Below are 16,553 nucleotides of genomic sequence, written 5' to 3'. Positions count from 1 at the left end.
CAGCCTGATTGTAAAGTGCCTTGCCAAGGGCTTTACCCTCGTGCATCTCTCCTCCACGCACTCCGCTTTATTTACAGGGACCAATTGCCTTCCTGAGGTAATTCACAGGAATATTCTTCGATTCCTTTGAAGTGCACTCTGCTGTTTATTAAAGATATGAAACTTTAATTGAGCCTCTGAGGGGCTGGGGAATGCATTGCTGAGTTAAACAGGAAAGGTGCTGTTGTATCTGCAGAGCTAAAGATGACTGTACTTCAATAGGATTCCACTAGTATTATAGGCAAGCTTTATTTTAAAAATCAGCAGGTCTCTGTTTTTCAGTGCACATAAAATAAACCTATAAAATCCAAGTATAATACACTAGCACACTTGAAAAGAGAGATTATGGAAGTTGCTTCAGAAGCGTGAACAACACAATTGAGTAAAGTGTGAGGCACTTTGTATTTCCAATGGCAGAGTCGTCCTGTTTAGCTTTTGTATTCATATCTGACATGTCCAGTATATCTTAATATATATGACATGTTGTTTTCCTTACAACACTTTATTGTTAAATTAGTAGGCTCGGAGGCTCTCTCATTAACAATTAATGTTTCAGTTCAATTTAACTTCAATTAGTGAGGTAAGTGGAAAAAAATTCGTAATGTATCTCTCCCGATTCATTTACATTGTACTGAGCTGCTGCCCTGGGTAGGCAGCATGGTGCCACAGCTGTAGGGTCCTTGTGCAGCTCAGAAGGAAGGGTTGTGGGGTCTTCCATCCCCGCAGCAGCTCCCGAGTTATCAAGGGGTTGATGCAGCCCTTAGAACCCTCAGCCCTGGGCTGGAGGGCTGTGTCCCACCTGGGGTAGCCCAGCCCTACTCCATCCTTCATAAAACCGCCTTTTGCTAATGTTTCAAAGTTATTGCCTGGTTGGCTTTGTATTGATGTACCTTTTGTGAATTCCAGATAAGTTCAGGTGCTTTACAACACTCTCCTTATGAAATTTCTGTTTTTCTCAAAGATCAAAGTTATTTTTAAACTGAAAAACACTTTTTTTGCTGCCATGCAGAATTAATTATGTGTCCCTGTAGTTTATACATAGCTCCATTACTTTGAAAGAAACAGGTGGTGGAGTGAGATACTATCCAAAAGGAATACTGGTGATGTTGAACTAACAATAGTACCTGTTTGTTTTTGGGTTTTTTTTAATTATTTGACACTGAGCTAATGAAAGAAAAAGAGAAGACTTTGTCCTTTTGTGCTGATGATAATCTCTCACTCAAAAACTTTAAAATTTCCCAATTCTGGAGCTGCAGGAAGAAAACAGAGTTTAGATGCTCATGGTTCAGCTGACCCTATGATGTTCAATATCAAGAATTTCAATTGTTTTAACAGATAGATGTACAAATCATGTGGTGGGTATTCTTATTGTAGCCAGTGTTCAACCTGCTTATCGAACTGATGAGCAGCCCTCGTTCCCCAGAGTGGCTCGACACTGCAGAGCTGCGTGTGCAGGATGGCACATGCTGGGCTGAAATCTCACCCGTGAGAAACATGAGGTGTCTGTTCGCATTTCTTCTTCATTTTATGGCACTAATTTTTCTAGACTCTGTCGTGAATCTTTTAGGGTTTTTACATCAAATACCTGCCGTCTTTGTCATGGTTATTTTACTTGAATGTAATCATCCTGGAGAAACAGCTTTTCCGCTTGCTTTATAATGCCAGGCTGTTGAGCTGTAATCTGTAAAAGGAAAAGATATGGGTGTAGGGGATGAAATCAGATCCCATAGGCAGATTGCTTTCCCACCTGTGCCTTTTGTTATTCTGTTTGGCTTGTTTTCAGCTGTGAGGCTCTGGAGTTACAGATCTCCTGATGTTGTTTGCAGCAGTTTTTTGTAGCTGGTGGTTTGTGCTCTTGTTGACTGAACTCGGGTTCCTTCCCTTTCGCTGTGCTGTGGAAGCAGAAGGTGCCTCATCCTATTAGTTATCCCCAGACAGCTTTTTCTGCTTGGAGAGATAGATATCATAGAGGATTACAGGGTGGTGGTGGGAACAAACCCTGTTGAGGCAGCTGTCGCAGTCACTGAGACCTCAAGATCTGTACTTCTATGGACAGAGGTTATCTGACAATGATAAATACAGTTTACGAAGTACAGTGAGCGCCAAGAAAAGGATGTTTTTCCTCTATGTTTCTTAATTCCTTCCCACAAATGCATGCAATTGCCCCCTATATAATACTGACATGTAGCTCTCTGTATTTGTGGCAGCAAGGATGCTTGCAGTGCAGGTTCGTGAAATTACAGTATTATGTAAGTGCCGCAGTCCCCAAACCTGCACATGTCCAGTGTGGGACCTGTCCTCCTAAAATGTTCACACATATTCCAGCACAGGTCTTCAGGAATGACAAGCAGCTTTCCCAGAACATAAGTGCTGGCATATAAAAGGAAAAAAATGAAAGATATTTTGATTTTCCTGTTTTCTCAAGGTACTGAGGTTGGCATTTGGCTTGGGTTCTGCAGGGACAGGAGTTAGTCCTGACCCATACCAGTTAGCACCAGTTATGGAGAAAGGAGTCTCTAAGCTATTTTTGTGCTAGGAAATAAAAGAAATAACTAAATATGTATGGCACCAAAGACTGATAATGATCCTAAAGCCTGAATTAAGGCTTTTGTAGCACTTACTGCAGTTCAGACAGAAAAGCGGTTTAAATTTGAATGGCTGTTTACTAAACAAGCTGTCTGGCAGCTCACCACAGGATATGGACTGGAAGAGATGGAGAAAAGGGAATAAACCCGCAACACTGTCTTCTCTATTTAATAAACAGTCTCCATTGTGTGGCTCTCCTGTCCCTGTCGAAGTCATGGTTTCTGCACGGTGTCCCCTGAAAGGGCAGCAGGTACCCAGGGTGCCATTTCCACTGCCGCCACGGCACCTTTGTGACCTTCTAGGGCACCCCAACCCTGCAGCAAACGCATCAGCTACAGCCTGTTAGGAGCACCCAGGTGTTTACAGCCACCGCTTTTGCAGTACTTTACTTCCTCTCTTTAAAATGCACTTCAGATTTTTTACATCAGAATTGAAACCGTCATAGTAAGAAAGAACTGAAATAGTCCTGAAATAAAATTACCATCACTGGCAGCTGTATGGGCCAATTAAACTCTAACATTTCACAGGTGTTGTCAGGAAATGCATATCATCCCCTCAGACAAATTAGCTTGCTTCTGAATTCCTGGGACTTTAATCCAAAAGCAAGTTTTTTTAAGCCTTGAAATTGGATGAAAAATATGGACTCCTCTTAAATGTGTGGCTAAGTCAGATATTAAATAACGCAGGAAGAGCAGGAAAAATAGGGACTGTCTGCCTGGAAATAGCCTTAGGTTTGGGATACAGATAGCTTAACTGTACTGGTGTTTCTCCTATAAAGTGGAGAAAGCAGAACTTGCAGCATAACCTGTGTGTGTGTGTGTGCAGGTTATAATTGCAGTGTGAGCCTTGTGATTTTTCCAGGTATGAGTCCTGATTTTTAAGTGGTTGGAGTTCGCAACAACACTTGTAAAACAGCTGTCCGTGTGCTTGTAAGAGCCAGAGCTGCAGGGCTGTGGGTAACAGTGGCTGGAGATGTTGTCCTGTGACCCCCAGTTGCCCTTCCATCCCGGTCTGGGGTTTTATCCCTATGATTAGAGCTCTCCAGTCCCATCTCAAGACAAAGAAATGGAAATTATAGAAGGAATTAGTGAAAAGAAGGCAAAAAAAGGCCATTTTTCCTCCCTCCTATTCCTGTCACGTTCTCTGTCAGGTGAATAACATATTAATAATACATTCTGCCTTAATTTCCTAAATGGCCCGTTAGTGTCACACTACACTTTACAGCCTACTTTGCCTTAGGGACCTAATTTCTGTTTAAGCAGTGGAGGACATGCAGAAGAAGGAACCATTCTTATGGATTTTTTTGCTGGTTGAGGTCTGGTTTGTTAGCTGATCTGTCAGTGGACAGGCAACTTCTCAGGTCAACTCCCTTTCTCTCTTGTTATTTGGCCACTGTGTCATCTCCCATCCTCTGGCTGCTGGTGGATCCTGTGGAGTGGGTTCTTGAGGAGCCACATCCCCTCTGCTCATGCACTTGGGATGGGGCAAGGGCAGGGTGGCTGATGGCACAGGCACCAAGAACCTCTTCAGCCATCTCGAGGAGGGTGATGGAGAACATAACTTCTACAGGTAAGTCTCCAATCTGAAAGCACGTTCCAAAGTGAGACGATCACCTGAGTCTAGTCAGGTTTTCATGGGGTGCATAACCTCAAAAGCTCTTCCTTTGCGAAATTTTAGATCTTCATTGCAGAATGTGGAAACACTCTTCTGGAAAAGATCTCAGTAAGTTGTAGTATCACCAGAACAGTGCTACTGTTCCGAGATGTTCACACCTAACATTGCCCTTGGACACCACCGGGCGGTAGCTGTTCTTGGCTTAGCTGAAGCTCACCCAGCAAAAGTTTAGCATGGGGTCTAGAGAAATTTAGGGAAGACTGCCAGTCAAAGTCAGGAGAAGAGAGGATTTTCCATGACACTAACTGTAACAGATACTCCCAGCTCCTCACTGCAGTGTTAGTGTGCAAAGGGCCAATGAGTAGTGTGCTCCATAATTCTTGTTCGTATACTACGTAAACATGAGAGTGCTGACGCAGGCTCATAGGTTTCCCGCTATACATGCTGGCCAGGACATGACTATGGCGGGAATTACTCATATCATTAATAAACATTTAATTTTGATGACTGATGTTGTACAACAACTACTTTTTATATACTGTAGAAGCAATGCTTATTTGCAGTAAATGGATGAGAATGATCTAACCTGCTATTGCACCAGAACAGGTAGTATACAGGTCAGCAAGAAAAGGGGACTTCCTCATGCAGAACGCTTTCCGCTTTAAAACTCTTAACTGTGGAGAAGTAAAGAAAAAAAGGCTTTTCTTGCAGCTTCATTGCAAAGCAGAGGGACAGAAAGCAGCACTGCAGTCAAAGGCCACCCTTAGCAGCCTTGCCTGAATGTCTGTGAAGACGTTCTGTCTCATTTCTGCATTAGTCATGTTATTTCATTTCTGTATTTGTGCGTGTTGGTGGCATTTTTCTGCAGCAGCACTGCTCCCTCCTCCCAGCCCATGGACTCTTCGCCTGCTCCGTGCTTGGCCGATGTCCAGAAAGCACCGCGCAGTTAAGATTTAAACTGCAATCATCAATTAACTGATAATCACTATTGGTGAAATTATATGTGCTGGTTTTAAGCCAGTACAGTGACTAGAAATGTAGCCGTTTATCATTAATATAATGGCTTTTTATGTGCAAAATTTTTAAACACAATTTTATAAAGAGGTTGCCATGATACATGATTTACTGGGGCAGTAAAAATAAAGAAATTACCCGAAGAGTATATGATCTCTGTGCATCTAAATCCTTGAAGTTAATAGAAGCCTTGATTAGCTCCAGTGCTTTTAAAACTTTTTCTAATGGCTATTTGTTCCGCATTTCGTTTTCGAGAAGGTGGTGAGCCTCCCTTATTATTGCTTTCCTTATTTCACAAGTTAACTGCAAAATTCCTGAATATTCAAAAGCAAAAAGTAACAGAGCCATGAAGAAATTTTAATCTTTGGCAGATGGCGTGGAGCACTGGTTCAGATTTTCCTCTGGCGGTAAATGGGAGAAGAGCCCACACTACACGGCTGTTAGAAACAAGCCATGTTTAAAATGAATGGATTAATTGGGCAAGTAATGATGTATAGAACTGCTCTGTGCTAGCACGGGAATACTTGTGAATTTATTGCAAAAATTCAACCAAGCCTTAGTATCTTTTTTATGTTCACAGGGGTGATGGGAGAGTATGAGCCGAAAATAGAAGTACAGTTCCCAGAAACGGTTCCATCTGCAAAAGGAACAACGGTGAAACTGGAGTGCTTTGCCTTGGGGAAGTAAGTTTTGATCCATTGTTATCATTTCTTCAGCTTCTCACTCTCATAGTGTTATAGTGTTGTATTGTAGAGTTTGCAAGACTTGTTAATCATTCCCTTTCTTCACAGGGAGTTCATAACAGGCAAGGGACTTGGGGAGCAGAAGCTTTGCTCACCAAAAATATAAATTCCCAAGGAATAGCGAAGATGTAACTTATTTTGTATAGATGTGTTTATGCATCTCCTGTTCTGAGGTTCCGCGCAGCACTTAAAATACATCTCTATCTGGAGTAAACACTGGCAACACTTATAAAATAAAATGTGAGATGGGCCGGAAAATGATTGTATTGTCATAACAGAACCCAAATTTAACTTTGCAAACTGTATTTTTGTAAAATACAGTCTCCTGCTTTTAAGAGCATCTACACCACGTATATATGTATTTATATTATATACAAGCCAGACATAATAAAATTGCTCCAGATCCCATGCCAGAATCTTCAGCCTGGTTGTGTCTTCATCCTCAAGTGTTCAGTTGATCAGACAACAGCTTACCAGGACAAGACCCATAGGTTTTTCTGCCAGTCTTACTTTGCTTTATTTTTCTTATTTAGCCCAGTTCCTACAATTAGCTGGAGGAGAGCAGATGGGAAGCAGATACCCAGAAAAGCCAGGAGACACAGGTCAAGCGGACTTCTTGAAATCCCAAATTTTCAACAAGAAGATGCTGGACTTTATGAATGTGTAGCTGAAAATGTGAGAGGGAAAAATGTTGCAAGAGGACAGCTGACATTTTATGGTAAGCAGACTGCCTGCTTTCAGAGGGTTTTATTGTAGCAAGTGCAATATGCAGTAAATATTTTGTGAGAAAGTAATTTGGGGGGATATTTTTAAGATCACTTTCTTTTACAAACTGCACATCTCAAAAAGGTTGTAATTTGAAATAAAACCTGTCTCAATGGTGCATATTAATTGAGAATCAGAGCAGCTGGAACAAAAGCACATCGCTGGAAAGACGTTGGCATGGTAGTATACAGAAAACACTTACAGACCGCTTGTTTGTCTTCTTGTGGCTGTGAGAGTAAAGCAGTATTCGGGTTGGAGCATCATAGTGGTTACACCCTGGGATTTATTATGTATCTGTTGCCCCAGCTTGTATTACTAAATGTTAATTGCTTATAACCAATTAAGGACTGCTTTCAAACGGGGTCACTGGTTGCACAGCCTGGCAAGTTGAGATTTAACCCTAGCAGAACTGGCAGAGTCTTTCACCAAATGACACCTGCTCTTCTTACACTGAAAAGCAGGGCCATTGATCCGGGAACAATAAAAATGTAAATCATCAGCTTCATAGGCCTTCTGTGTTAAATAGAAGATGTGTTAGTGCCTGTAATCCTGATACAGGTGTCTGCCCATCCCGAGATTTCTAGTGGAAACAGCCCTGTCTTGCAAAGTAAGTGCAGTGTTTCTAGGAGATGAAGCAAGCTTGCAGGAGGAGAGTTTTACCTCTTCTGAGTTATTGTAGATTTATGCACATGGAGGTGAACAAGAGTCACAGAGAGGGGGGTTAGAAGAACGAATGAGCTATTGGTCTGGTACTTAATTTCTATTTGATATGTTTTGGAGGGGAGAAGGCTGCAGCTTACATAACCTGCACGCAGGCGTGCAGACACTTCCCCACCATCATAAAAACCTTTAGTTTCTTGCTGCTCTGTTATCATCTTCTGGAGCGTAATAGAGTGTCGTTCTTGATCGAACACATGGAGAGAAATTCAGTGTTTTCTCCCCAAAATGCTCCTGAGGGCCCAACTTCTGGCAGCAGGGTAGATTGGGTTGAACTCTAGAGATGAGAAGTATGTTTTTGATTTATAGTAAATTTGCTGCAGAAAAGGGAGTTGGAGAGCTAACTCTTCTGGCAAAACTCATTGAATTTGCTGAGTAATGGTCTGTTGTGTTGGTGTTGGTGTTGTGGGGTTTTTTTTTAAAAAAAAGGCTTATGTAGGGATGTTTTAAAATTTGAAATATTTCTAAAAGATGTTTCATTTCTAAATCAGAACTTTTGGTGCTTCCATTTTAGATGAACACTTCCTTAAAAACTGAGTAAAATGTGAAAAAAAATAAAACATTTAAATGGAGTGAAATAGCAAGAAGTTCCTGTTAAGGAAAGAATCCGTTTTTTTTAAAAAAAAAAATAAAGAATCTGTGTGGGTTTTTTTAATGAAAAGATTTTGAAGATTTCTTCTTCTGTTTATCAGACAATGCATGTTTCTCCTCATTTTTCTCATGTGGACAGTAAATGAAAAGACTCATCATTTATACAGTTTTGCTCAACCCATGGCCAAACTTGCCTTTCTTGCAAAGCAGTAAATCAAGCCTTTGCTATACTCCCACTGTATCATATATTAAATTATAATCTCATTACTATAATGAATTTACCAGTCTGAATGCCGTTCTTGGAGGATTGTAGATCCTACACAAAAGCTGCCCCCTTGTGCAGCTTGTGCTGGTTTTTACACTCAAGATGGCATTTCAGCAAAGTTCAATATTTTATGGGTAAGAGGAGTGTCCTCCTCTCTCTCTGTGGTGCTGGGAACTATCTTTATGTCCACTTTTCATGTGAGCAGAGGTCTTTATAGAGAAGTTTTAGTCTGTCTGCTACCTCTGCTAGTTACTGGTTTAAGGGATAATAGACTAAAATATCATCTTTGTTGTCTTGAGGATGATGAGTTACTAGTTTGTAAGTATTCAGTTTTCAAGGATAGCTTGTGTCTGGCAAATATTTAATATGGAAAACAGATCTCAAAAAAAAAAACCCACTTGTTTTCCACAAGCTGGGCTTTGGAGTTTCACGTGGCAGTGAAATTATTTTGAGGGAAGTAACTTACTGTAACCATTTTATACAAATAGTTGAAATTGAAAGCAATCTTCCTTAATCATTCTTCTTTTTAAAGCTGGGAAATTTAATGTCATTAATGAAATACAACTGTAATGTTGGCAGAGCTTTTCAAGTGTCTTGTTGGTGGGTCAGGGCTGAGTCCCAGAGAAGGGAACACTCCAGAGGATGTGATACGGGGGTGGTCAGATGTGCCACCTATACGTAGTGACGTGCTCTTTCACAAGATGTGCTCTGGAGATGGCAATCTGTCTCTAACAACATGACTCCTTTAAACCCATTTATCTGCCTCTTTGCATAGTATAACATAAAATTAAAAAAAAAAAGAAGCAAAAGAAAATGAAATTCAAATTTGCCTGCTTGCTGTAGATAACCCAGCATTGCCTCCATTGTCACCTTCTTTCAGTGCTCCTGGAAGTTGTCAAGGAAGGTTGACTTTTGCTGTATTTCATTCTTGTATCAATGTTTATTTTTTCCTCGGTTAGCATATCAGTGACACTGAAGTTGTTTGACATTCTTGTTGCAGCAGGAAAGGTTAATTAAACGTGCAAGATCTGCTCTTCTTCCGTTTTCTGTGCTTTAAGCCCCTGCAACAGGCTGTGTTTTATTGCTCTCTAAAAGCATTTGTTGAGTGCTGTATGTCCTACTTGATAGATAGACCTACATAATAGAAAACTTGTTAATGTTAATGTAATTACAGTGACTTATGTGTTTTCTTCAGTATTATAACTCTGAATGACATATCACTCGTTTCCTTTCTGTCTCTTGTTCTGTCTGCCATTGCTAACCAGATAGCATGTACTTCAAATTAGCTTCAGAGAACTAGCGAATCAAACTGCAAAACCTCTTCTTTTCCACCCCCATTTAGCTGCCATAAATGCACATTGCACTGCATTCCTGACTTTGCAGCCTGTTCCTGGCAGACCCTGTACCAGCTAAATCCCTGTAGCTGAGGGAGGTGAGGTCCCCAGTGTTAGCCAGCGTTGGCACAGCTGGAGCACGTCACTGCCACGATGCTGCCTGCGCTGACACTTCTGCTTTGAGTGCCTGTTCTTCCACTGAACTCGACAGCAAGGGTCTGTCTCGCCGTCAGCTGTGTGTTTTGATCTGCAGCATTCTGAGAGCATTCCCATTGACCTGATTCTATTTTTAATCAGGCTACTCATAAATTTTAAATTTGATAACGTTCTGTGAGGCTAAAATTTATATCCTGAACAAAAAGCAGTGCCAACATTTTTTCTTTTTTTCTTGGCAGAAGTACAGTAAACAGCTTACCTCAGCTAGCCAATTTTGAAAGAAATTGCCTTTTCATTCATTAAACCAGCATCAAGGAGATGCTTATTTATTATCATTGTGAATGTTTTTTCATTCATGTTAAGCTTAGATGCCATTTTGGTCAGGTCTTTGTTTGTCAATCGATAACAACTCAAAGGTTGCCTTGAGTACAGGACAAGAGGCAACAGGCAGATGCACATGCACAATGGACTCCTAAAGCACTGTTGTGGCTGCTCATCCCTGTTTTCAAAGCTTTTCCCATGACAGACAAGAGCCTTATGCCCCTCTACAGCTTTGCTGACATGCCTTGGCCAGGTTCTCCCCACTGACCATCATCAAATATCCTCATACCACCATAGAGCATATTGGTCTCCTGGATTTTTTTTTAAATATAGGTATATTTTTTATGCAATGCGTGAAATGAGATGATTATGCCAGCGCTTACTCCTTGGGAATCACTTGAGCATGCATTTAGACTCCCGCAGCACTGCTGCGCAGGCAGGGCTGTGGGGCTGACAACAGGCACCCAAGTAGAGGCAGGGGTTCTGGAGGCTGAGGGGTTGCTCCACCACCAGGAATGCTTGTCTGCCAGAACTATAACAGAAAACATGCAATTTGACATTGGGCTTTCCAGTTTGATCAACGCTGCCTTACACAGACTGGAAGAGAGAGGAAAATATCCAAGTACTGAAATGGTTTTGTTTTGGTCGGCATGGATGTGAGTGCTGACTCTGCATCGCATGTGTTGCTCCAAGGTCTTCCAGCATCTCTCACGCGAGCTCATACGCTCCCAGCCCAACACCTTTCTGGCAAGCCAAGGCAAGGAGGAAAGAATTGAGGTTAAAATGGTTTCTATAAGCATCAGCACAGCAGCATCCGCATTAGCAGAAAGACAGACTTATTTGTAACTAATTACAGTTCTTTGCTGCATTTTGTAAGATATTCATCAGAAGCCATTTAATTGACTGGACCGCTTTTCAGATTAAATACTGCTCAAATCAAAGTCCGACCCGGAATTTATGCAGCTCCTTAATTTTGCAGTGAAAAGAGTCCCCCTTTCATCAGTGGGCCTATGGGTTTTTTTGTGTGAAAGCTACTTTATGCCACTCTATAAAACAACCTCAAATGTAAATCACATTATGTTCTTCATTATGGTTTGAGGTCTAAAAAGGAAATTTGCATAAGTAAGAATCGGTGAGTTGCGTGTCTCTACTTCATTTAGGCCCCAGATGACAAATAATTTGTTAAAAATTCAAAGGTACGTGAAATAAAATGTGGTTTTGGACTGATAAAAATACAAGAAAATTCACAAAAATAGGATAAATTTGTTTTATTATTAATTAGCATTTACATGACTCACTATAGAATGTAACTTGCTACCTGTTGTGCAATAAATTACCTATTGATTTCTCACTTCCAAGTGTCTCCATGTTCATTTTATTTAAAGTTCTCAAATCTTGTGTTGTTTCAGAATATTGTGAAAATTTAACTCATTCTGCACAGAGAATAATTGTGTTTCTCCTCCACTTTTAGTTTTCTAAAAGGTTCATGGAAACCTGCTTATAGGAAAATCCATTTTTAGAAGATTCGGAAAAAATGCTCAAATTATTATCATTTTGTCTTGGAAAAATAGTTCCCCAGCAGAGGAAGCAAAAATAGAAATACGTATGAGAAATGAAGTGTGAAGGCGACTTAGAGAGCACCCCACACCTCCCTTACTCCCCTGGGTAGCTGCAGTCTAGAGCATCAGGGGTGAAAAATAACTAAATCCCTGAGGAACAGTCTTTATCAATGTGCCTGCAGTACCTACTACAGTCCTGTGGTGCCTGGCCTAACTGAGAAGAAAGTCATGTAACGGGAATATTTAAGTAGTTATTATCAGCTAGGTTAACTCCTTCAAGTTTTCTTCTGTTTATTTGCCTCTGATATTTAATATTTTCTTCCCAGGAGAACTCCAAGGCTCTGGTTCATTGTGGTCAGTCTTCTAGAGAGGCAGGCAAGGAGATACCCTGCTCGAATGGCAGTATCTGGCAAACTTTCCGAAGATGCAGACAAATGGAGGTCATTTAGGTGCAACATTCAAGCAAATTACTTTGGTGGAGAGCTTGCACACCTTTGAAATTGTATAGATTTCAAATAGTCCTTAAATGGCAGTAGAGGTCAAGAGGAAAGGTTTAAGAGGAGGAAAGGAAGAGAAGTGGGAAAGCAATAACTTAAAGTCTGGTTTCACATTCCCGTGATCATTGAGAAAGATAACAAATTAGGGACATATGGGATTTGTTTACAGAAGCTATATCCCCATTTGAACCAGGATGACGCGTACACTTGTCTGCACAAACCTTATACACTGGCTACATTCTTTGTTTTTAATTACTCATGTGTTTTTCCCATCTGTTTTTCTTACTTGTGCTTAGCTTTCTGGTCTTCAGACTTTTCTGATCCTGGGCTCAGTCTCAATCTCCTTAGAACAGATATAGTAATGAACAAGTCATTCAGCCTTTCATCTGCCATTAATGATGAATTACACAGCCTGCACTAGGTCATCAGCTGCTATAAATTGGCTTAGGAACACTGAAATCAATATACACCGACTGAGAATTGGATTCTGTATATGTATTAGTACCTCATTTGCTTTAGTCTTTTTGGTTGTTTTGAACTCACAGGCGATTGCAAAGACCTACAGCTTTACTTCTGGTTTATTTCTCACATTGCTCCCATAGTTCTTTGGGTTTATTTTGCATTTCTGGTGCCATATTTCATCACCGGCTGTGTCATTTTATTTTCAAATGCCTTTTAGGACATGATTTCTGGTCCAGATTTCCAGTGCCTACTTCTGCCTTTCAGTTTGCTGCAAAGAAGGACAGGCTCATTCTGGATTTTTGGGGTCTTGGAGAAGTAGGAGTACATTTGGGCATACTTTCCTAATCACCTCATTTAAAATTCTCTGCTTTGCATTGGTGAAGACTGGAAGGTGATCAAAGGTAAACAGGTTTTTTTTTTTAACTGGTACCATCATTTTTCTCCTGTCCACCTAAGTACAAGTTCCAGACCGCTCTCATCACAGAGGAGGGTTTTTTTTTCTTTAAAACTGTCCTTATACAAGTCATGTTTATAGTTCTACTTTTTTTCCACTTTATGGATGTAGCATATGAATTCTTTTCAGATGAATTCTTAATCATCTTCCATGTACTTTTTTTCTGCAATACTATATTTTTCCTCTGAGATGTTTCCAAGGCTAGTAACATCTAAATACTCCTAAGAGAGCCGAAATATTTACAAACCCATCATATGAAAGAATTCCTCTTTGGCTAGCACCGCTGAAATGATCTGAAGGACTTTTTCTAGAACACTAAGACCAGTCACAAATTAAACCCTGTCATTGTCTCAAATAATATTGCAGCATGGAGCTGATTTCATATCCTTATTTGAATTATTTTAGTTACTGTGCTTGAAATCTTATGTCACGTTACCATATCTTGACATGATCCCCAATGGGACACTGTCAAATTTCATTGTATTACGGCAACTCTCATTTGGTGGCTCAAACATATTTGCTGGATGAACCAACCCTTGTGTATTGCTCAAGATTAAGTCAAGAGTGTGCCTGTTATTCTCTGAAATGAACTGTTCAAAGGAGAGGTTAACCTAATTAGAAAAGTCTCCCAAAGAGCAGAGAATCACGCTCCTGTGAAACAAAGCACTTCTCCAGACTTTACTGAGGTTCTGTTGTTTTGTGGTTTTTTTGATCTACTATGCTTGTTCTGTAGTTGTGTGCATCACAAATGACTTTAAGATAGTAAACTGAACTGGATAGAATAACTGTAGGGGGCAAAGAGTGAAACATGGTGCAAGCCTGTGGCTCCTGAGTGCTGCAGAAGAGTGAAATGAATAGCAGCAGTGGCAGCTCCCAGCACTTCCAGTACCACACATTTAAATCTCAGCAGCATTACTCAGGGCAGGAGTTCAGATAGATAACCTGCAAAGTATAAGAGAAAGATTGGATGGGGAAAGTCTTTTTGTCACATTTGTTGAGAGTTTTCCTTATCTGCCTGAAATAGGGATAAATACTGAATTTTCTTTCTCCTTACATGGGACTTTTCTTCCTTTTTACATACCTTACACTTATATGTTCTAAAGCCATCTTGCCTCTCATGAGTTTTCTTGTTTTACAGGTTGCTTTCAGTTATTGTCTGATTTTTTTTTGGTTTTGTGTGGGAAATCAATAAAACACTCGGTACTGCAAAAAAGGCAAATGGATCTGTGTGGTTTTATAGAGTTCCTTTTACAGTATCATAAGACTCAGTTCCAAAGAATTGTTAAAGTTCTTACTCCATATGACAGAATTGACTTTCATCCTGCTACGTTTAAGCACTTTCCCTTTCATATCTGTTTAGATACAGATAATAAACAAGCTTAAAATGTTACAGGGGCAGGAATGGCAGTCAGAGACATAAACACTGCTTGTCTCTCCTTTTCAACTACTTCTTTCGCTTCTGCTTTATCATTTATGTTCAGTTTGCCTTTCCGCTTTTTCATAAGTTCCTTTAGAGTTAAGATACTGTGGAAAATTCTTCAGCTTTCTTCTGTGCTTTGTTGTTTGTAGACACTGTGAGAAGGGAAGTGTGCAGTGTGGTAGGTATGGGATTAAACACACATCTGACACAGCCGGGACCGTTTTAAATGGCACCGACCTCTCTCAGTGTATATCCAGCATCGCATTATGGTAGACTTACCAATATTTTAGGTATAACCATACCAACTGTGTGTTTAACTTACCATTTTGATAAGCTATTTCGTAATTTATCCTTGCAGATCTTTTTTTGGCCTCTGCCCCTGTCTGAAAGAGAGATATATATATAAGGTTTTTACCTATCCTTGAGTAATCTTAATTTTTTTTTTTTACCTCATTACATGCGGAAAAGTATTAACCAGGTTCTTGGAGACCTCTGCTGGTAATATCTTCCTACTAAGTCTCTCAGATTTTCTTATGTCAAAATAGGGCAAATGACCATTCAAAACCTAAAGTCATTCTCTCTTTTAATGGGACTTACTGGAAAATATCATAGATATTATCTAGCCCTATGAAGTTTGTGAAGGTAACATACAAAAGTCGGAGGTTTTTTATGGTCTCCAGAAACATGACGATTTCAGCAAAATATGATTTGCATGGGGAGTGTGGCTAAACTTAAGCTTTTAAATAAAAAGCCAGCAACCACAGACTCTGTTAAAAATATGTGAAAAAAAAAAAAACCTAAAAATCTCATAAGTATCTGAGTGCCAGTTTTCACCAAAGTCTGACAAAATGTATTCTGATATCTGCTTTTGGTCTTTCCAGATTCATTGTCATTAATACAGTTATTAAATCCAAAGATTTTTCATACATATGGAATATTTTCCTATGGCAGTACTTGTAGATAAGGCTCTAATCTAAGAAAAAAAATGAGAATTTGGACCTGAAGTAGTGCCTATAACCGTGCAGGCCCAAGCTACTGGAATAACCTTAATTTTAGTGCAGAGGTGTCTCTACAGTTCTTGAAGTTGAATGCTAGATTTTAAGAGCTTTGAGGTTGAGCTCATTTAGATCCTGAAGAAGAAAATGTTTATATTTGTAGGACCGGGGATCTAACAGTGCCATTTATTCCGCATGATCTGTTGCTTTTGTTTTGTAGTGATTATGGTCATCAGGATTTCTGAAGGTGCTCTTTCTCATTAAATGTTTTAAGCAAAAAAAATAAAAACGGGTTCTGATCTTACACATGCCACCTTCAGAAAGCAGAACTGGACTCAGTGAAAAAAAAATCTCTAGTGTTATTAAGGATGCTGTTGAGTCCAACTCTTAACTATGCTATTAAAGGAAGAAATGGCCATTTGCTTGCACCTAAAGAACATGCTGTTGGTTACAGATACTTTTTATTTCTACATTGCAGCTCAACCCAACTGGATTCAGAAAATCAGCGATGTACACGCAGCCATAGAGGAGAACGTCATCTGGGAATGCCGAGCGAGTGGCAGACCAAAGCCCTCGTACCGCTGGCTGAAGGATGGGGAACCGCTGCTGCCCCAGGTAGGCACCACTGGAGCCCTTCACCTGGTAGAAGGGCCACAGGCTCTGCCAGTGCTTTCGTCCTCTGCCAGCTTTCTCATTTCTGCATGCTTTCTTATTTTTGAAATGGACATAGAAAGGATAGTTGTGCTCTGAAATCCACTTGCTCTGCAGGCAGTTCCTTGCTGTGCTTGGGTGACATCTTTGTATGACGTGGAGCTCCTGGCAGGGAAAAGAGAAATAACCCTTCCTGGCTGCAGGAGAGCTGCTGCTAACGATACGTAGGGCACACGACAGCTCTGTGTTCAGAGTTCCTACCTGAAATGAAGAATCTATGATACAAATCTAAGGGTGCAGAGACCCTCATGAAAAAGAGGGGATGGCCAAGTAGGAGTTTGGAGCCTACAGCCAGAAAATGATTGCTTGG

The 16,553-nt window shown here is 40.3% G+C and overlaps 1 protein-coding gene across 6 annotated transcripts in view; it reads left to right on the top strand.

Moving 5' to 3' along the window:
- Positions 1-16,553, top strand: part of LOC104063581 (contactin-4) — a 334,408-nt gene that overhangs the window by 249,961 nt on the left and 67,894 nt on the right. For all 6 annotated transcript variants that reach the window (XM_054076800.1, XM_054076804.1, XM_054076799.1 and 3 more), the window contains 3 exons: positions 5,834-5,936; positions 6,530-6,714; positions 16,011-16,147. In XM_054076800.1, coding sequence (XP_053932775.1) covers positions 5,834-5,936; positions 6,530-6,714; positions 16,011-16,147 — 425 coding nt within the window. The remainder of the gene's footprint in view (positions 1-5,833; positions 5,937-6,529; positions 6,715-16,010; positions 16,148-16,553) is intronic.

The sequence above is a fragment of the Cuculus canorus genome, chromosome 11, assembly GCF_017976375.1.
Source record: "Cuculus canorus isolate bCucCan1 chromosome 11, bCucCan1.pri, whole genome shotgun sequence".
Classification (NCBI taxonomy): Eukaryota; Metazoa; Chordata; class Aves; order Cuculiformes; family Cuculidae; genus Cuculus; species Cuculus canorus.
The sequence above is the reverse complement of the archived record's forward strand: the minus strand, read 5'-3'. Positions and strand labels throughout refer to the sequence as shown.